The following is an 18601-nucleotide window of genomic DNA, read 5'->3' on the forward strand; positions in this document are numbered from 1 at the left end:
GGGTGTTCAGAAATTGGCACCTTTTCCTCTTAGTATTCATTTTATTATTTCTGTATCAGGTGTCCCTCATCCATCAACAATGAAGTGACTTCAGTCTCTGCGCAGAGCACACTGTCAAGAGGAGCTAAAAGCTTTAGAATAACTGTAAGTAATTTTACCTAGGCTGACAAAAACCTTTTTGCCAGGATCAGATTAGTGCAGCTGGTGGATTTTTCTAAGATTTGCAATTCCATTATTACCTCAACTGAAGCATCAGGCTCAAAGGTGATGTGATGACTTTAACCTTGCGTCTCTAAGCTTTTCCATCTTGTGTTAGATATTGGTTAAGGTTATGCTTCTTTTCTGAAGATTAGAGAAATGCTGTGATCCAAAATCTTTTAAGCATTTGTTTACCTTCAAAAAGACACCTAAAGTTAAGCGCATATGAAAGAGTTTTAAGGTTTACCATTCTAGGATGGAAGGATCTGATGGTTTCCTGTTGATTTGCTTAACTAAACTGTTAATGATCTTCTCCCCACTTTGAATTTGTCTTCGTAATCAGATTGTGTTGGTCACTGGAACCCTTGATTTGCTCACTTGCTCTGAGACTTTAAATGCCAATGACTCTTACAGACACCTGCTGTCAATCCAACTGTATTTGGTCTTTAATAACCATATTAAAAGCAGAAAACACCAGAAGCAGAGGAATTATTTGTATTAATCCTAACTCTGCAGCAAAACGGTGTGCAATTCAAAATGGCAGATGTTACTGAAAGAAAGCTCAAAGTTTAATCAAAGCTGGCCGTTGTTGCTCTGTGGCACAGAGGGAAGTGTTGTTATTTCCAGTTTCCTTATTCACAGGTTTCCTTTCATTGTATTGCCCTTTCCCGTTTGTGGGAGAAGAGCCATGAAGAACCGTTCCTCATCTCCCCCTTTGCACGTCCATGTGGATGAAAACACCCCTGTCCATGTCCATATTAAAAAGGGTCAGAAAACCACACCTGCAAAATGCCAGGTAGGAGTGTGTAGCTGGGTGTTGTAAGGGCTACAAAGAGGAAGGCGAATGGTCCTAGAAGCACCTCAAAATCTTCAAGGTCTGTTTTACCATCGTATTAGAACTGCAAGACTTGAATTCATATGCAATGGTGAATTTTCAGTAACATGTCTTCTGTGTTTAAAGCGATTTATCTGTGTGATACAGAATATATAGTTACTTTTCTTGTTCAAGTGTGTGCTTGTGAGGAGTGTTGCTTCTAGCATGATGTGATTTGGGGGAAATTTTTTTCCTTTTATTTCCTGCACTTGTGTCTTTGGCTTCATCCCTATTTTTGTAGGAAAGGTTTGGGGAAAGGTAATATCTAGGTGTTTCAAATTCCATCTTGATTGTATTAAAATAAATGTGTTTAAAAAAAAAAAAAGTCTGGATTCAAACCATCTTCTGGTATTAAGCACCTTCCCAGTCTGCTGAGCTATGCAGCAGGGAGGATCTCTTCATAGCCTTATCCACAGTAGGTAGAAGGCAGTACTGAAGTTGAGTTTCTAGCTGTCTCATATCGTCTTCTGTAGTTGGATGTTTATGTAAAGTTGTTCTCAAAAGATGATGGAAGTTGCTAGCTCATTCTTCCTTATGTGCAGACATCCTGTTTTAAATCCTCTGTTAATTTTATGTTGGTTGCTAATGGCAAATATCATAATGGGGTAGGGCCTGACAGTGAAATCGATGACTTCTGTTAATTAATTGCCTGTAGGGAGTGTTTATAACACCCGATTTTTCTCTAAGGTTAGAATTGTGCAAAACCACAAACTTTCCTTCAGTTAGAGCGCCTTGATTTCAATACAAATAAATGTGGATCTATTAACGGACTGCAAAGCAGGGAAAACACTTCAGGGGCTTTTCATAAACCAACCACACTGCAGTGTTCTTTTTTTCTCTAGTAGTACTGTTGGCAAATGATGTATCTGCTCTTTTGTGAGATGAATCTGGAATGGAGAAGGGATCTCCTAGATTTTTCCTTCTTCACATGAATGGGTTGTATTGCGGTATTTTTTGTGTATCTCCATACAGAGGAGACTTCCTTCCCTATCCCCCCCCCCCCCCCCTCCCGATATCCCACCCCTGCCCTGCTGAGTAAGGCTCTCATCACATCACAAGTGCAGGTATCCCAGTGATTTATCAGAGTTGCTACATGATAAACAAGAAGAATTTACTACATATAGCCATGCTGTCAGCTGAATGTGCAACAACCTTTCCCTCTGGCTGATGTTAGCCTCCTGTGATGGCTGCTGGCTCACCAGATCTGTGAAACGCTACATGATATTTTTGTATGAATAAACTTTCATTTGTTTTTGCAGCACTAAAAAATGTAAATAACTCTTTAAAAGTGTGTGATTTATTTTATTTTCTCTTTCTTTAGCAAAAGCACAAACAGAAAATTAAAGGGGATACTGTGAACGCGTGCCGATCTGTCCGTGTGAAAACTAAGGCCCCCTGGATGCCCCCAGGCAGAACATCTGTCCGGGACTCCACCTGCAAATGGGAGGTATAGCTGATTTTGCTCTTTTAAAGAAACTTTCAGGTTTATCTGAGGTTGAAGAGAGCAGTTGTGTAGTGAGGGAGCTGGTCTGGTCTGAAAGAAGGCTACTGTCACCTACCATCCATTTTAAGTGTCTTCTATAAATCTTTTTCACTTTCTAATATAGCAAAATTGGAAAATAATTAGCAGCCTATGGCCACATCATGCCTTTCTGCCTCTAGAAGCCAGACAACTTTCTTTGTTTGTTGTAGTTTTACTAGTCCCCTTCAAGATCCCATCTGGAGGCACAGAGAGGGGCTACTCTTAGTCTCTTCCAAAGCATGGAGCATTTGTGTAGTTTTGTGTAATATTTTCTTTCTCATGGGCTGATAGTTTTGCCTTTTGTATTCCTGGCTCTTCCTAGATGAGAATTTGAACTTGCGTTATTTTTTTCTTCTTTTTCTATTCTGGTCTTTCTGCATTCTTGACCTTTCCCTGATGGAAATGAAAGAGCTATCTACAAATGTGTTTTTTTCTTACTAGCCTTATTGCAGTGATGTGACCTGGTCTCTGTTTTTGGCAGAGTTAGGGTTGCAATACTGTTTATAACTTTATACTAAAAAATAATGCTCTTTATTGCTTTTCTACCAGGGACCAACTCACCGCCTAGAAATTACACCTCCAGATTCAGAAAAAATGCTGTCAGTGTTGCGCCTGAGTGACCTCTCTACGGATGAGGAGGATGCTGTTTGCTGCAAAATGAACGAATATGAAAAGAAGATAGATAGCCTGATGAATGTGGTGGGAACGCTGAAGAATGAGGTGAGGAGACAGTGTAAAGACCTGCTGACTTGGGCTTTGTAGCTGATTGTTTGGCAAGAGTAAACTGGAGTCAAGTCTTGGTGGAATGGAAGTCTACCTATGCTGTTGCTCAGGAAAAAAAAAAAAAAAATCAACCTTGAGTTGTTTAGAAGAGCTGAACTATCCTAGTGAGAAATTCACTAAGCCCTACTGTGAAACATTTTAAAACATTATCCATTTAATAAGGTATCGCTGTGCTTCAGTTTCCAAATAATCTCTCTTCTGCCCAAGCCCAAAATCTGAAAACTGATCATTCCAGAAGGTGAAAAATACAGTATGTTGATGTTTTATTGTCAAAGAATCCACTTACTCAGCAAGATTGTTTCTTCTGATTCTGTATCAAAATGTGCAACCCAGTGATGTTGTGTTTTCCAGACAAATAGCCTCTTAAGTACTTGACACCACTTAAAAAATGGCTAAGAGATGTTCCCAGATTTCATAAGATGCGTTATGGTGGGGGCAAACTGCATTTTTAACTCTGAGTTAACACTGAGGGTAGCAAATCTTGTATTATTATTATTTTATTCAAAACTACATGAAGTTCAAATTGGTGAACAAGAATAGGATTTGAGTCAGGTAGATTCATATATTAAATGTTTTCATTTTTATTTATGCTACAAAATTTAACGGAATGATTACTGGCATGATTGTAAAACAAAAATCCATTTTGATACTTTTAATAGGTTAATTGAATCTAAATGTCTGGTGGTGTCACTTAAATAAATTCAGAGTGTAAGATCACATTAATTTTGTTAGCTTTAATTCTGTACAAGCCAGGGAAGCTTCAGTGATCTTTTTTGCTACAAAAAGAAACAAGTCTGGTACAGTAGTTCAACCCCTCTCTATGTTCTCTCTTCTTTCATGTTTTCAACTGTTTGTAGTACTCTTAACTGCCAAAGGGGATGCATGTCATTCACGAGGAGCAGTAGTCAACTTCTGAGCCCCGTTCAGCTCTTGACTAGTCAGTACACAGCTTCAGTCACACTACCAGCAGTGACACTGAGCGGCCACAGAACCTCCTGAGTAATCCAAAATGGGTAGATGGAAACAAAATACCAGGGACTATGTAGGTTGATTTCACCCAGTTCCCTGGATCTCCCAAAGCAATAGTAGAGCAATGGGAGCCATCTCCAGTGTGTAAAGTGCTACCAAGGCTCCTTTCCTGCCGTGTTTGAAGTCTGTCACGTCTCCTGGCTGATGACAATTTTTTGGTTGGTGGCTTAGAGCCAGGACGCTTGCGTCTCCCTGGGTTTGTGGGATGGGAGGTATTTCCAGGTAATAAATGAATTATGCCCTTTGTGCACAGGAACAGCCTGGAATTATCTAGGAGGGGGAAAAAAAAGCAAAATCCAACGTGGTACTTTGTTGCTTGGTGCAGCTGAATAGCTGGCTCACTGGTGTGAGCTGTGGATTCTGTGTATCGCTTTAAAAGCACCTGATTTGTCTTAAGTTCTATTTAAATATCTTCATCAGGCCAAGCTGCAGAAAAAGGAGGAACAGCAACAAATGACAAAGCGTCTCCTTGAGGAGCAGAAGGAAGAACTGAATGAGGTCACGCAAGAGCTGGTAGAAACCGAACATGAGAATACACTGCTCAGACGCAATATTGAGCGCATAAAGGAAGAGAAAGATCTGACTGTGTAAGAAAGCTCCAGTTCTCCATTGTTACTGCAAGTAGTGGTATTTAGAGGGCACCTACCTCCTTTATTGCTAACATGATTTCAGGTTGTAGTTTGTACTCTGGGTTGCAGTGCTGCTGAAGAAGTGATTGGATTTTTTGTCACCTTTTAGAGGGGGGACTTCACAGAAGGTCCCTAGCATGATTATTGGAATGGAAAAAACTACTCTGAGAGGAACCTGAGAGCAGTTGGCTTGTGTGACCTACTGGAGGGTCATCCTAGCTCTGCAAATGAATATTTTGAAGCTTAAAAGATGCTGGTTGAATTGTGATACTGGTACAACAACAAATGAATAAACATGGAGCTGAAAAGTAGATGAGAATTTTTTGGCCTTTGTGAAAATTGCACTGAGACAGGAGTGACAGCCCCTGAGAGGACTGAATAGTGTGTTTTGTTTTGTTTTTTTTTTTCCTTAGAAGGTCTCTGTCTGACTTTTTTGCATTTGCTTTGTATCTAAAGAATTAGGGAAGTTTGTGTCTCCAGGGAGACATTAGTGTTTTAAGAAAGTTAGTTTTATTTTTTCCTTAAGAAAGAAAGTTAATACCCTGTATTCATTTTTCAGAAAACTTTGTGAATTACAAGCTCTGGCTAAAAACTTTGAGCTGTGTATCTTTGAGCTGGTGTGCTTTCCTGTTTCATGTTCAGCCATTTGGAGTCTTATTTCTGGTGTGGCTTAAGTGCTCAGGAAAAGCACAGCATTGTGTTTTGGGTTTAGTGGTGTGTGCAGGCTTTGATATAAGCCCAATTTGTCCCCTCTAATTTCCTGTTTCACAGCTGTGGGCCTAGCAAGCTCCTGGTGTCTACTTACTGTCTTCTATCAGAACAGCTTCAACACTGAAAGAGGGTAAATCTTAAGTAGTGGTTGTTCAGAGCTTTTTATCCTCTGATTTGAGAGTTTTTATCAGTTTTAACCCAATAGACTGTAATCACTAGTGGCTGGTACAGCTGTCAAAGCTTCTTGTTTCTCTGATGGCTGACTTCTCATTACAGGCTACAGAAAAAGTACTTGCAGCATCAGAAAGAGTGTTTGATGTCCAAGCTGAGCGAGGCAGAAAGGGATGGAGCAGCAGCAGCCAGGCAGATCCATGCCCTGAAAAATACAATTGGGAGACTCAACATTGTATGTGTTGTCCTTTTTTGTTCTTGCCTTTACTACATTGTCCTGTTGTATGGCTGTCTTAAAAAATGTAATGTCACAGTTGTTGATCCAGAAAAATGTAAGGAAAAGTGGAGTGATTTAACATGCTTATGGTGTTTGCTAGTTTTGTTTGGAAGTGGGGTGTTTACTTGCAGCATCCAGTTGCCTTCTGCACACGTGATGCTGACTATTGCACTGCTCAGGCTTGTATCAGCTTCATACATCAATTCCATGTGAACAATTCTTTTTTTTTGTTTGTTTGTATTTCCTCTAGGAGAAACACATGAGCAGCTCAGACATTAACACACTGACAAGGCAAAAAGAGCTGCTTCTCCAGAAATTGAATACCTTTGAAGAAACCAACCGGACACTACGAGAACTTCTCAGGGAGCAGCACAATCGGGAGGTGAGCAGTGCTGTGTGCTTGAGCTTGGATGATTACAGGAGGCTATATTGTCTTGTGAACTGAAATGGAATTTGGAGAGCTGTTAACTCTTCCCAACCTGGCTGTTGACCTTGTGTCTTAAAGGATGGATAGTTTTGTTTATCCCTGAATACTTAAGTAGAGTAAGATTGACTTTTCTGCTGTGGGGATGTTAGTGTCTTTGACTGTATTAAAAGGTATAGGCACTACTGTGTTGCCAACTCTTTTTCATCTGGATACAGCTGTATCTGCTGATCATGCTAGTCTGAAATGTTACTGCTGCAGTTGCATTGGCCGAAGTCTGAGGATTAGATGTGGGTGTAGCTAATGGGGGCCTAAGGACATTCATGGTTCTATTTTTGTAGACTGTAAAAGCAATAACAAAGAAATAGTAAACAATTCTGTACTCCTTGTACAGAGCAATTGCTTGTAAGAGCAATACAGAAATGAAATTGCTGTTCTTCCTGTAGTTTATGTTCCATTTGAGCAAAAGCAGGCCGATGTAACAGTTCTTTCAGCCACCAGCGAGACTGGATAAAAGGACTGAGTTCTTCCACCTGACTTTCACTGAGTAGTGAGAGAGTTCTGAAAGACCTTAAATTGGCATCGTGCTTTTTATTGTAATCTTTGACTGAGAAGTGGAGAAGCTTTCTGAGATGGGTGATCATATGTGAAATATTTAGCAAATTTGATGCTTCTGTGTATCTTCTGAGAGTTGCTGCTGCATCTGGGGGAAAACAGTTGATTTGCCCAGTTCTATCTAAAAAATTGGCTTTTTAGTTAACCATTTTCTCATGCCTTTCTTTTGTAGAAGGATGCTCAGAAGATATTGGAGCGGCAAGGAGCACTGCTGAAAAGGCTGGCTGACTCAGATGCAGAGAAAATTGTAAGCAAACCAAAATCCCTGTCTGTTTCTCTCTCTCTGATAAAACAGAGAGATCTAAAATTACAAGCTCTTCTTTGTCTTGTATTCAGCTATCAAGTCTTAAGCTGTCTTTTAGAACAATTAAAAATATTTTAGCTTTTGTGGTAGTCGGAGCCACTACGTTGCCCCTCTGGTTAATAACCTATATTTTGAAGTGGATAGATTTTCATAGCCCTTGAAATATGGGGGCTTAGAATGGGGATAGCACAACTGAGACATACATATAAGAGCACCATTAGGATTTACAGTATTCAGCTATAAAGGAGAACTTAAGCTGGTTCTCATTGTGTTGTTCAATTCAAGCACAAATGACTGCTTAACTTTTCTTATGGTACTGAATGTAGAAAGCAAGAATTGTACTTCATTTTTCTTTAAAAAGAAAACTGTAGGTGGGAGAGAAAAAATTCTACCATCAAAATACCCCTTACAGTCAGGATAGAATTCTTCAGTTTGGAAATCATCTTATTGTTTCTGTATGTTTATCATGTTATGCTTAGAGATTGAAAAGCACCAAGAGGGTAAGCTTTCTGTATCTGCTTCTGTCACTGAACGAGTGAGTGACAGGGTGCCAGTCTTTGTTCATTTCCTTATCTGTAAACTGAGAAAAGAGTTCTTACATTGACAGGCGTTACAAAACTTGCTGTGAGACATAGGTAATGCCTCTTTTTGTCTGTGGAGTATATAGTCCTGTCAGGTCCTTGTTCTTGACTGGGTATCCTCTGCCCTGCTACACAAATGTATGTGTAGCTGTTTTGCTTTCTGCTTGAGGAGAGTGCAGACTGTTTTTCTGGGGCCGAGGATGCTGTTGCTGTGGATACCAAACAGAGTGCACCATGGATTAGAGGGTCTTGGGAGGCAGGCAGTTACACCTCTTTCCCTCCATCTGTCAACCTAAATGTATTTGTTACTTAAAATCTGAGTGGTGTTTGTTTTCCAGCAACTTCAGATGAGGCTTCAGGAGAAAGAAGAAGAAGTGGACAATCTTACCATTCAGATACAGGCAGAAAAGGTAGTTTCCTTTTTCTGTTTTCCCCTCCTTGCTCCACCTTCCAGTTCTGTAGAACCACAGATAGTCCAAAATACAGGTTTGTATTTGCAGACAATTACTTTTTAAGGGATCAGATGGCTGGCTTGCTTATAAAACTAGACAAACAGCTACCTATTCCCACACAGTTGTGGATTCCATTTTCTGCTAATAAGAGATCCATCACAAGGTTGATTTGGTAGTAGTATTCTCTTTGCTTAGGCTTATCACTGAATTGCCTTTCTGTTGAAGGTCTTGATGTCAAATTCCAGTCTGTTCCTTTATGTAGGAAGTAAAAGGAGAACGTAGTGGAAGAGCCCAGATATGAAGGATGTCTCACAGAAATGTGAGACTGGTACATATTATCAAGTGTTCCTTCTATTAGCTTCTTGAGGAAGAAGGTGTGTGTCTTATTGCTCCTTATTTAGGACCAGGCAAAGACAGCATGCGAACTCTCCAAATCTATGGAGGCTGTGAGAGGCCACTTACAAGCGCAGTTGCGAAACAAAGAAGCTGAGAACAACCGTCTGACTATACAGATACGGGTATGTTTTCAGTGGTCCCTGGGGATTGTCTCTTTGGTTACTGTCATGAAGTGAATTGACTGACAGGGGAAACAGCACTCACCAGCTATTCTTCCGCTGTGTCTGGTAGACTGAAATGTTGGCTGGTGATGTTTATGCCATTAACTCACACTGTACTTTTCAAATCAAGTAAGAAAAGAAAAAGCTTTTCAGTTTTGATGGGTCAGGCAAAATCATAGCCTTAAGCTCTATGTGCATTTATTAGACTTTTTTTTCTAAGTTAATTATTACATAATTATTTAAAAGGTTTAGTCAAGCATCAAGACAGATCATAAACTATTTACTTTCCTTTTTGGGAAAAATGCGGCACCGTAGATTCCTGTATTTGATCACACTCATACATGCTTTCTACAGTATTAAAGGGGAAGGGAAAGTTCCCCTGGTTTATCTTGATGGAAGTTTTATGTTTAACATATCTGTTGATGTGGTGATGTTACGATGAACATATGTGTGTTGATGTTTTACAAGAACTTTAATTCTGTTAAGCTGTATAGCTGCATAAAGCAACATTATTATATGTGAGCATTTCAATTAATAAAGCAATGTTCTTGGCGTAGATCAAAAGAATAGCAGACCAGTATTTATCTTGATCAGGAGAGGAAATCTAGAGAGTAGCTTATGAAAGGAAAACTCAGAAGGAAAGGTGGACGTGTCATGCTAATGTGTCTGTCATCATTAGGACAGGATTGTGTAGGTGAAATGTGATTGCAAGTAGCTCCAGGCTGAAGGTTGGGGGTTTATGCCCAGCTTTTTCCATTGTTTCTAGGAAATTAGTTGCTGATTTGGTATGCAGGTATAAAGGCATTACTCTATATGTGTGTTTTCTTCCTGTCCTGCAGAATCTGGAGCGCAGTGAAGCTCAGCATAAGGCAGAGCTGGAACATGTCATTGAACAGCTGAAAGAACTAAGACAGAAAGCAGACCGTGATAAAGAGGGCCTGAAGAAAGCCATCCGTGCACAGAAAGAGCGGGCAGAGCGAAGTGAAGAGTATGCAGAGCGATTGACTGTCCAGCTATCAGAAAAGGTACCTGATAATACAGGAGGAGAGACCTCATTTCAGATCATGCATCTAAATCTTTGACTTCTGGTAGTGGCCCTGGGGAGAGTCTCTGCTTTCAACTAATGAGATTTATTTCTGTCTTGATGCTTTGGCCCATTTATGCTAAGTTTAGAACAAATCCAGTTTTCTCAGCTGTCACTATATTCACTGCGTGCCCTTAATTTAGGACATGCTGTAACTTAGATCATACTAAACTAGCAGATTTGATTTTTTACCTGTCTCTTTAGAACCATCTGAGGATTGAGAAAAGCCAATAAAATAAAGCCTTGTGGTTTTGGCTGAAAATTCTGAGTGGAGTTGGTTGTTAATGGAGGAACTAGTCAGAGCAGAAAAGTACAAAGACTTAGAGGTGTACTGGAATTTCCTGTTGAAAAATGACTGAAAGATACCAAGAAAAAGTAGATAAGTTAGGACTAAAACAAATCAGAAGGGAACTTTATTTTTTCTCCCTTGTTTTTAGAATTCCAGGGACTAGAGTCACTAGTAGAATCTTAGTCATGCTCTGTATTTCTGATAGTTCATCTGCCTTCAAAGAGGATTCTTCTTTCGCTGCTATGTCTGTTGGGTGACAGTAGTGTTGGAGAACACCTCTGAAGGATCAGGAAGAATAAAAATAAATACTTGTCCTCGGTATTTTAGAAGTCTTAATGAAGTCTCTGCACATATGCTTACCCATATCAGCAACTCTGTGTATTGTCTGCATATCCCATGTCCAGTGACATTTTTGTCACCCTTGCTCTTTTCCTTATGTATTTCTTTTGTTTGATAGGACAATTATGTTGCTGAGGCTCTGTCTACTCTGGAGTCCTGGAGGAGTCGCTACAACAAAGTAGTAAAGGACAAGAGCGACCTCGAACTGGAAATTGTTACGTTGAACAGGTTAAAATAAAATTAGTGTGGAGAAACTGGCATGAGTGGGGATGAGTTCTAAGTTCAGGGATAATTTAATTGAATTTAATTGATTAATTGCATTAAATTAAATAATTGAATTGGATTGCCTGTAAATATCCAAGCAAAACCAGCGCTGCCTAAGGGCTAGAGGAGAGATTGAGAGAGAGATGTGACTTCTGTTGCTGACTTGCCACAGCAAAGGCACACTTTTTAAGGGTTTGCTGACCCTTAAAACTCTATTCCTTTGCCATTTTTTAATGCTTTGAAGTGATTAAGGTTATTTTTCTTTTAAGATCTGTTTGAGAAACTTGAATGGAAGGGTTTAGGAGAGATAGGCAGTATAGTTCATGCCAATTTTGTTGTGAAGGTAAATAAATGTGTTGATATCACTGCAGTACAGTTGTTGCTGCAGGAAAAAATAGGTAAGTATGAGATGAGAGAGGAGTAGCTCTTTATCCTGTGTATGTTGGAGGCAATCCATTTGAGTTCCAGGGGGACCACACAAGTTAATTTCCAGCAGGCTAAGAAGATTGAGGTAGTAGAACAGTGTAACAGATAGGTGTGCATACGTGACTGGAGAAGGAAAATGAAAGGATAAGGAAAAGCCATGTTTCTGAAGTTAATTTTCAAGGGTTGGGAGTCTTATTCTTTCTTGTAACTTAAGGATTAATTTTGTTTCTGTGTGGCAGCCGTGTTGCAGACTTGCTGGAACAGCAGACAACCCTGGAGGACAAGATGCGGGAGGACAGAGAAGTTTTGGTGGATAAATTGCATCGACAGACTACAGAGACCACTTCTTTCAAAATGGAGAATGAAAGGCTAAAGGTCAGCAATTTTACCAGTTTGAAGCTGAAATGCTAGGGGAAAAAAGGAGAAATTATAACAAGTTGCTTGGCCTCTGAGGACAGTTGAATTGCATCCATTGCTGGCATTTAGTTTCAAACCACTTTTATCATAACCTGAGTATGATCAGGCAAGTACACTGGGGAGAGACATAAAGAAAGAAAATTAACATTCTGGGAGGACGGGGTTTCTTCCACATGGAGTATCTCCAATCCAAGTGCTGTTTCTTCCAGCTGGGGTCTTGCGTCTTGTCTTTACATCTTCATGCTGCTGGCCACAGAACTAACAACTGTAGCTCGTGCAGAGAGAATGGTGATCTCCAGAATAAAAAAAAAAACTTCCTGGGATATTTCTCCTGTCATCTCTCTTGTCACTGGTGATCTTGTAGGTGGCCTACATAATTTTCTTCTTGGAAAGCTGGGCATTGATCCAAATAAGGAGTGGCCCTAATGCAAGTAGCACAGCCCATTCAGGCATATGGAAAGTTTGCACATCCATCCCAAACCTCTGTGCTCTGCTGATGTAAATTTGTCAATCCACTGAAGTCTGCAAAGTTTTGCTGACTTACACTGACAAAAGTCTTTGTTAGACAGGTAACATGGCAGTTACTTCCAAGCGCTCAATGGAAGATGTTTTCTTTTTTCAGGCTAGTGTGGTCCCAATGGAGGAAAAGCTGAACCAAGCACAGATGGAAGTGCAGCAGCTCAAGAGCTCTGTCAGGAACTATGAAGAGTTGATTGAAACATACAAGTCACAGGTAGGCATTTTATCAAAACCTTCAGCCCTTGCACAAACATGTTTTCTCCCTTTACTGTTGTGCCTTATTCTGTAATGCCTTAACCCTTTGTTTGGTCTTGGAGGATGTTGCAGTTTCACATGGGTTTGGTTCTTTTGTCTCTATTAGCCTTACTTTTTCTCAAATGGCAGAATTCAGACTGCCGTGTGCTGTATGCCAAAGTGTGGAAGACTTGCATTCCTCACTGTGTGCTGATAACTTGGTCATTAGGAAGAGCTGACTCCCACAGCAGAGGTCTCGATTAATGGAAAACAAAAGGCTGATTTTAATTATTTTACTTTTCCCTGCTCCTTTTCAAAAGGTAAAGGAAAATAGTGAGATGCTTTCTTCTGCCTTTTCTTGTGGCAATTGCTGTTCCTTGGCTGCTTTTTTGGGGCGATTTTGGATATTGTGGTAGTAGAAAGATAAGGCAAGAGGGGAGAACATTTGGTGGAAAGCCCAAAAGATCCAGGTGACAGAAGCATAAAGTGAACTTCCAAATGTGGTTCTAGGGTGGTGGTTAGTGTAGCAAGAAACTTGTTGCTGATCCTTGAGCAGTTTTAGTTACTCCAAAGCACTGCACATTTGTTGAAAACTATATATAACAGCTAAAGTATGTGGACTTTTTTGTACGTCCAGGTGTTGAAGACCCGAATGGAAGCAGATGATGTGGCAGCAAAACTGGAGAAGTATGATAAAGAGAACAAGACACTAAAGGATGAAATGAACAAGGAGATTGAACTGGTAACTATTCCTCTAAAGACTGATATGTTGTAGATATTCATGGATCTTAATGTTCTGAGTGTAGTGAAAAATGGCTGTGAATAGGAAATAAAAGTCTTATCTGAGTTTGCCTTTTCCAATAGTTTTTCTTAGGACTTGTTAATTCTGCAAAATGTATTGAACGTTTAGCAGCTTCTTTTTTACTATATGGTGTTCTTCAGAGGTGTTTAAATTGCTTAGTGTGTCCTTTGCTGCAGAAATAGTGGCTTAGAACAGTGGACTATGCAAGTTACACTATTTTCTGATGTGGAACAGCTGTCCTCAAAAAAGAGCTTTTACTTCTAGTAAAATTGAAGCCCAGAATCCAAAATACTCGCTTATTTTCACTCCATTCATAGGGAATGCCAAATCCTAAGAGAAAGCCTTTTGGAGTAGGAGAAGACCTTAGGCTTTGAACTCCCAACACCCACCAAATATTCACACAGTGTCATCATGGTTGCAGACTACCAAAGCTTCATTGAAATTGAGAAGTTTTTTAGTCTTGACCTTAACATTTGAAAGTTCCTCGTGTTCTCTTCTTTGACTGTAGGCGCGTATGCAGTTCCAGAGCCAGCTTGCTGAACTGGAAAAGTTGCCCGAGATCCTGAAGATCACAGAGACACAGCTAGCAGAATGTCAGGACCAGCTTCAGAGTTATGAGAAGAAGAACGTGGACCTGTCTGTCATGATTGCAGATCTTCGTCAGCGGGTAAGGGACTGGCAGAAAGTACCTGCAGCACTGCAATCTGCAAGTCTGAGACCAAGATGAATTTCCAGTCACAGGAAGGTTCAAACTTCATCTTCTGTTCTCATCTCTTTTTGAAAAGATTAAACGTGCGCTGCAAAATAAAGGTGTGTGCTATGTCTTTGTGCAAGAAGTTAGCGGCGTAGCTAGTAGCATTCCTTACTGTTTTAAAGGTTTCTCATCCCTTGATGCAGAACCTTACTGGGACTTGAATAGCAGCAGTGACAACACTTGCTAATGCCAACACTCGCTTCTGGTACTTCAGTCTTGTCAGCTTTCCCTCCTGTGGTTTTCTGCTAATCGTGCTGTCCCAACCTTTTTTTCTCACTCTGAATTCAGGTTGTTTTCCCAGTTCCTGTTTTTTGTCCCCAGAAGGACTGCGTAGGTATTGCAGGACAATTACAGACAGACATGACTTCTCAACCATGCCTCAAGACACACAGCAAGTGATCTTGCAGTCTGACTGCTTTACGCTGATTGGTTTGGAATTACAAACCTTCCTGGCTCTAATGCCTTTGTGGGCTGCTGTCATGTATGTGGCTGCTTTAAATGTATGTGCTTTGCTGTGCTTACAAGCGGCTGCTCTGCATACAAGCGTTTGCAGACCTAGCTTTTCATTTGCAATATGGAAGAATTTTCTCATACCTCTCCAGACATTAGCTGGAAGCACCGGCAAAATGAATGTTCAGTGCTTTGCTTTTCTAGCCACTGCTTCTTTTCTGGGGCTCTCCAGAAATTGAATTGAACATGTTTCCTTCTGGAGAGCTGCATACGTTTTAAGTGGTTGGTCGTGTGTGTGTAGTGACTACTCTATAAAGTAACTACTGACTGTAATTTTTAGATTGAGCTCCAGGGGGACAAAATGGAGATGACAAGAGAGAGGTATCAGTCTGCCCAGGAGGAGAAAAAGCAGCTCACCTTGAAGGTGGAGGAGCTAGAAAGGTTAGAAATATTAGGCTCTCTTGCTCTCTTGACCTTCCATTTCCATCCTCTTCCCATTGTTTTTTCAGGGGATTGAAATAGCTTCAGTCTTGTTCCAGTCTCCCATGTACCTCTAGGATTCTGTGCATTTGCTTGTCCCACAAGGATCTGTAATCAGTAGCTGTCCACTGGAGAGAGTTAGTTTTTTGCAGCACCTTGAATGAATGTTGTTAGAAAGGATGATGACTTACGCAGCAGACAAACCAGCTCCTGGTCTGATCTAGCCTGACAGTTTTGATGTTACTGAATATTACAGTGGTTTTGCCCATGTTTATAAATTCCTTTTAGTGACAATGTCTGGGAAAATGTGGGTATGTGAATGCTCTGTGTGTCCTTCAATCTTTGAAATTTTGATTTGAGAAATGGAGAAGTGTTTCTTGGGGCTCTTGCCTTTCAGGGGGGAACAGAATTTATTCCCAGATTAGTCAGGACCTGACAAAAAGGCAGACTGAAATGCACTCCATTTAAAATGAATAGGTTTCCTTCCCATATTGTTTTAACCTAGAAAACTAGAGACAACAAGCGCCCAGAACATAGAATTCCTTCAGGTCATAGCAAAACGTGAGGAGTCAATCCACCAGTGTCAGCTGCGGTTAGAGGAGAAGACCCGTGAATGTAGCTCCTTGGCACGTCAGCTGGAGATGGCCATTGAGGATGCGAAAAGACAAGTAAGTAATTTCTTGCCTTTGTGAATTTTCCCAAAACTACTCAGACTGTAAAAGGGGAACAGTGAGACTGTTGCAAATACCTCCTCAGCCTATGACCAAATTAGTGAAAATCATCATGTTCAGTGAAATATAGTAAAATGTGCTGTTTGTCAGCACTTATACCATTGAAAAACTGAACCCCATGCTCCAATTTGCAACAGAAGAGAGGAAAGCACAAGACTGAGCTGCTGCTTATGTATGAGAATCTGTCCAATTAAGCTTTACAGGGCTTTTGTGGGCAATGTGGTAGAGAAAAACCATTCTTTGATAGACACCCTTTAACAAAGTTGTTATGTCGTTACATGTAGGTGGAACAAACTCGAGAACGAGCAACATCTAGAGAGAGGGCAGCCCAGTCCAAGATGCTGGACTTGGAGACCCAGCTGAGTAGGAATAAAACAGAGCTGAACCAATTGCGCCGGAGCAAAGATGATGTGAGTGACTTGCGAGGGATACTCTTGCTGTGCTGGTGGTGTCCTGGCAGCAATTGGAGTCCATAAATCAATGTCCTACAGATTGCTGCAAAGGTCATGCAGAGCTGTGTCTGACTGTAACATGCTGTTATATGTGTCCGTGACAGATGTGTGATATGACATGTCTCTTATGTCACTAATTCAGGAATGCAGACTCTAATTTCCTTATTACTTATAGCAATGATCTGAATGAACTTGCTCTAAATTTACCTGTGCATAAGAAAAAAATCAGACCTTTCTTACATTCAAATGAGATTCACACCAGATATCATGGACAGATTTCAAATTCATTTACTGTGCTTGGCCAGCTGAGAGAGGATACAATTTCTCTTCTAGACGAAAGGATTTCTTCTAGAAGAAAGAAGGGCAGTCTTTCATAATGTCCCATTCACCCGCTTGTTTACTTGAGTTTTACAAGGAATTGGGTTGGCACATGTACCAGGTCAAGTTGCTTTTCAGAAAAGAGTGTGTTTAATTCCCCATAACTACAGCTAATCAGTTTTAAAAGCCCAACTGATTAGCTGTGTCGTCTCCTGTTTTTATCAGCGGGTTGCTGAATGGAGTTGGAAATGAGCAGAACAAATTATAAATATCACAGCACCATCTAGGGTAATGTCATCTACTGCTGTGTTAATTTTTGCTGTCCTCAGCAATTTTTGGGAGCAGCTTGAGTTTAATGTGAACAGGATGAATGTTGCTGTCTTTCAGCCTGTGATTTGTGCTTCTTTACACAGGCAGAGCGCCGGTATGAAAGCCGCCTACAGGATTTAAAGGATCGGTTGGAGCAGTCAGAGAGCACCAACCGCAGCATGCAAAACTATGTCCAGTTCCTCAAGTCATCTTATGCCAACGTTTTTGGAGAAAGTGCCTTGTTGGGCTCCCCCAGCCGTTCCCGTTCTTCTCCATGAGGACAATGCTCTCTCTGCACCTCTGCTTCTAAGCACAAAAGGAGCCCTATTTCAAAGCCATATGATGTTCAGAAAATAGGTTGGCATTTCAGGGTCATTATTAGGAGAAGTTTGCTCTTTTTCTTGCAGCATGAGACAATAAAATGATGGTGGCACATAAGTGTAGGGTATCAGCAATACTGGTTCGGTGTTGGAGGTTGGAGTTACACCATAAACTGTGCCCTAAAACCAGATGGTTTTGCATATGGTGGAAAAGGTCCTTTTCATCCTGTAAGGTCCTGATGGTTTCAACTCTTAACACCTGTCAGTGGTTTGTTGAGCATGTTAATGCTTATGAGAGCTTGTTTCCTTTTCATGCTTCTTTTTTCACTCTGTTTCTGTGTTGGGGAGATCATGTGGGGTTTTATGTTTGTGAGGATTTTTTATGTTTTTTTTTTTTTAAACTCTTGAACATTGTAGTGATACATTGGATGATAGGATGGTGGGAGAGGGTCCACCCACCAAAATTGTGAAGCTGAAAATAAATTAAAGTGCCTGGGCTCTACACTTAGAAGACATTATCTCCTGAACAACCACAGTGTTCGTAAACAGTTTTATACCAGAAATAATGATTTTGGTTTTTTTAAATTTTCCTTGATTCTTGTATACTCTGCTCCTCACCTTTTTTTCTGAGTGTGATGCTAATATTGCTTTACCCCTCTTACCCTGCTTTCCTCATCCTGAATATCCCTAGGACTGAGCCAAACCCATCTGAATTCAAATGAAAGATTGTGAGTTAACCTCAGTGGCACTTCAGCTGGGGTCTTGCTGTGAATGCCACCCAGGTTCTGGGTGTGCATGAAATACTGACTTGGTCTTATAAGCCAATTTAAGAGCAGCTACACTCAACTTCTTCATGGAACCAACCCACACCTTCTCCTGGAAAATCAGGTCTTCATTGTGCTGACTCCCTAAAACTCATGTACCCTATTCTTTCCAGTAAATGGTTCTTATGGGGGCAAAAATAAACACAGTTTTTATCTCTTTTTGTATCCTATTTATGTGCGATGTGGTCACTGGGCAGTATTTGTCATAAAGGTTTTCTAAGTTAATTGTTTTTTGAGAGTTCTGTAATTGTGTGTGTGTGTGTGTTTAACACTTTAAAAATCCTAAAGGTGCTATGGTAAAACAAACAATAAACTGCATTTTAATTGGTTGTGTTGGGGATTTCCTCTTCTGTGTGCTGTGTCTGGGGTCTTGCGTTTTAACCTTAACCGGCAACCAGGACTGTGCAGCAGAACAAAAAAAAAAGAACCTCCTGGCTTGAGATAAAGACAGTTTAATAGAAT

The 18601-nt window shown here is 40.4% G+C and overlaps 1 protein-coding gene across 2 annotated transcripts; it reads left to right on the plus strand.

Moving 5' to 3' along the window:
* Positions 1 to 63: 63 nt before the first annotated feature.
* On the plus strand, positions 64 to 18430 carry ODF2 (outer dense fiber of sperm tails 2). 2 transcript variants are annotated; one of them, XM_082492795.1, is made up of 20 exons: positions 64 to 144; positions 841 to 994; positions 2394 to 2519; positions 3144 to 3314; positions 4827 to 4993; positions 6023 to 6152; positions 6445 to 6576; positions 7406 to 7480; positions 8457 to 8528; positions 8972 to 9088; positions 9967 to 10152; positions 10958 to 11067; positions 11769 to 11904; positions 12569 to 12679; positions 13337 to 13441; positions 14010 to 14168; positions 15046 to 15146; positions 15691 to 15853; positions 16201 to 16326; positions 17100 to 18430. In XM_082492795.1, the coding sequence occupies exons 2-20, from the start codon at positions 887 to 889 to the stop codon at positions 17271 to 17273; spliced, it is 2469 nt and encodes an 822-aa protein (XP_082348921.1). In that variant the 5' UTR covers positions 64 to 144; positions 841 to 886; the 3' UTR covers positions 17274 to 18430. The 2 variants fall into 2 exon arrangements, with proteins under 2 accessions (XP_082348921.1, XP_082348920.1); XM_082492794.1 differs by lacking the exon at positions 64 to 144 and having other exon boundaries at positions 772 to 994.
* The last annotated feature ends 171 nt before the right edge of the window (positions 18431 to 18601 follow it).

The sequence above is a fragment of the Vanellus vanellus genome (genome assembly GCF_965231255.1).
Source record: "Vanellus vanellus genome assembly, chromosome: 18".
NCBI lineage: Eukaryota > Metazoa > Chordata > Aves > Charadriiformes > Charadriidae > Vanellus > Vanellus vanellus.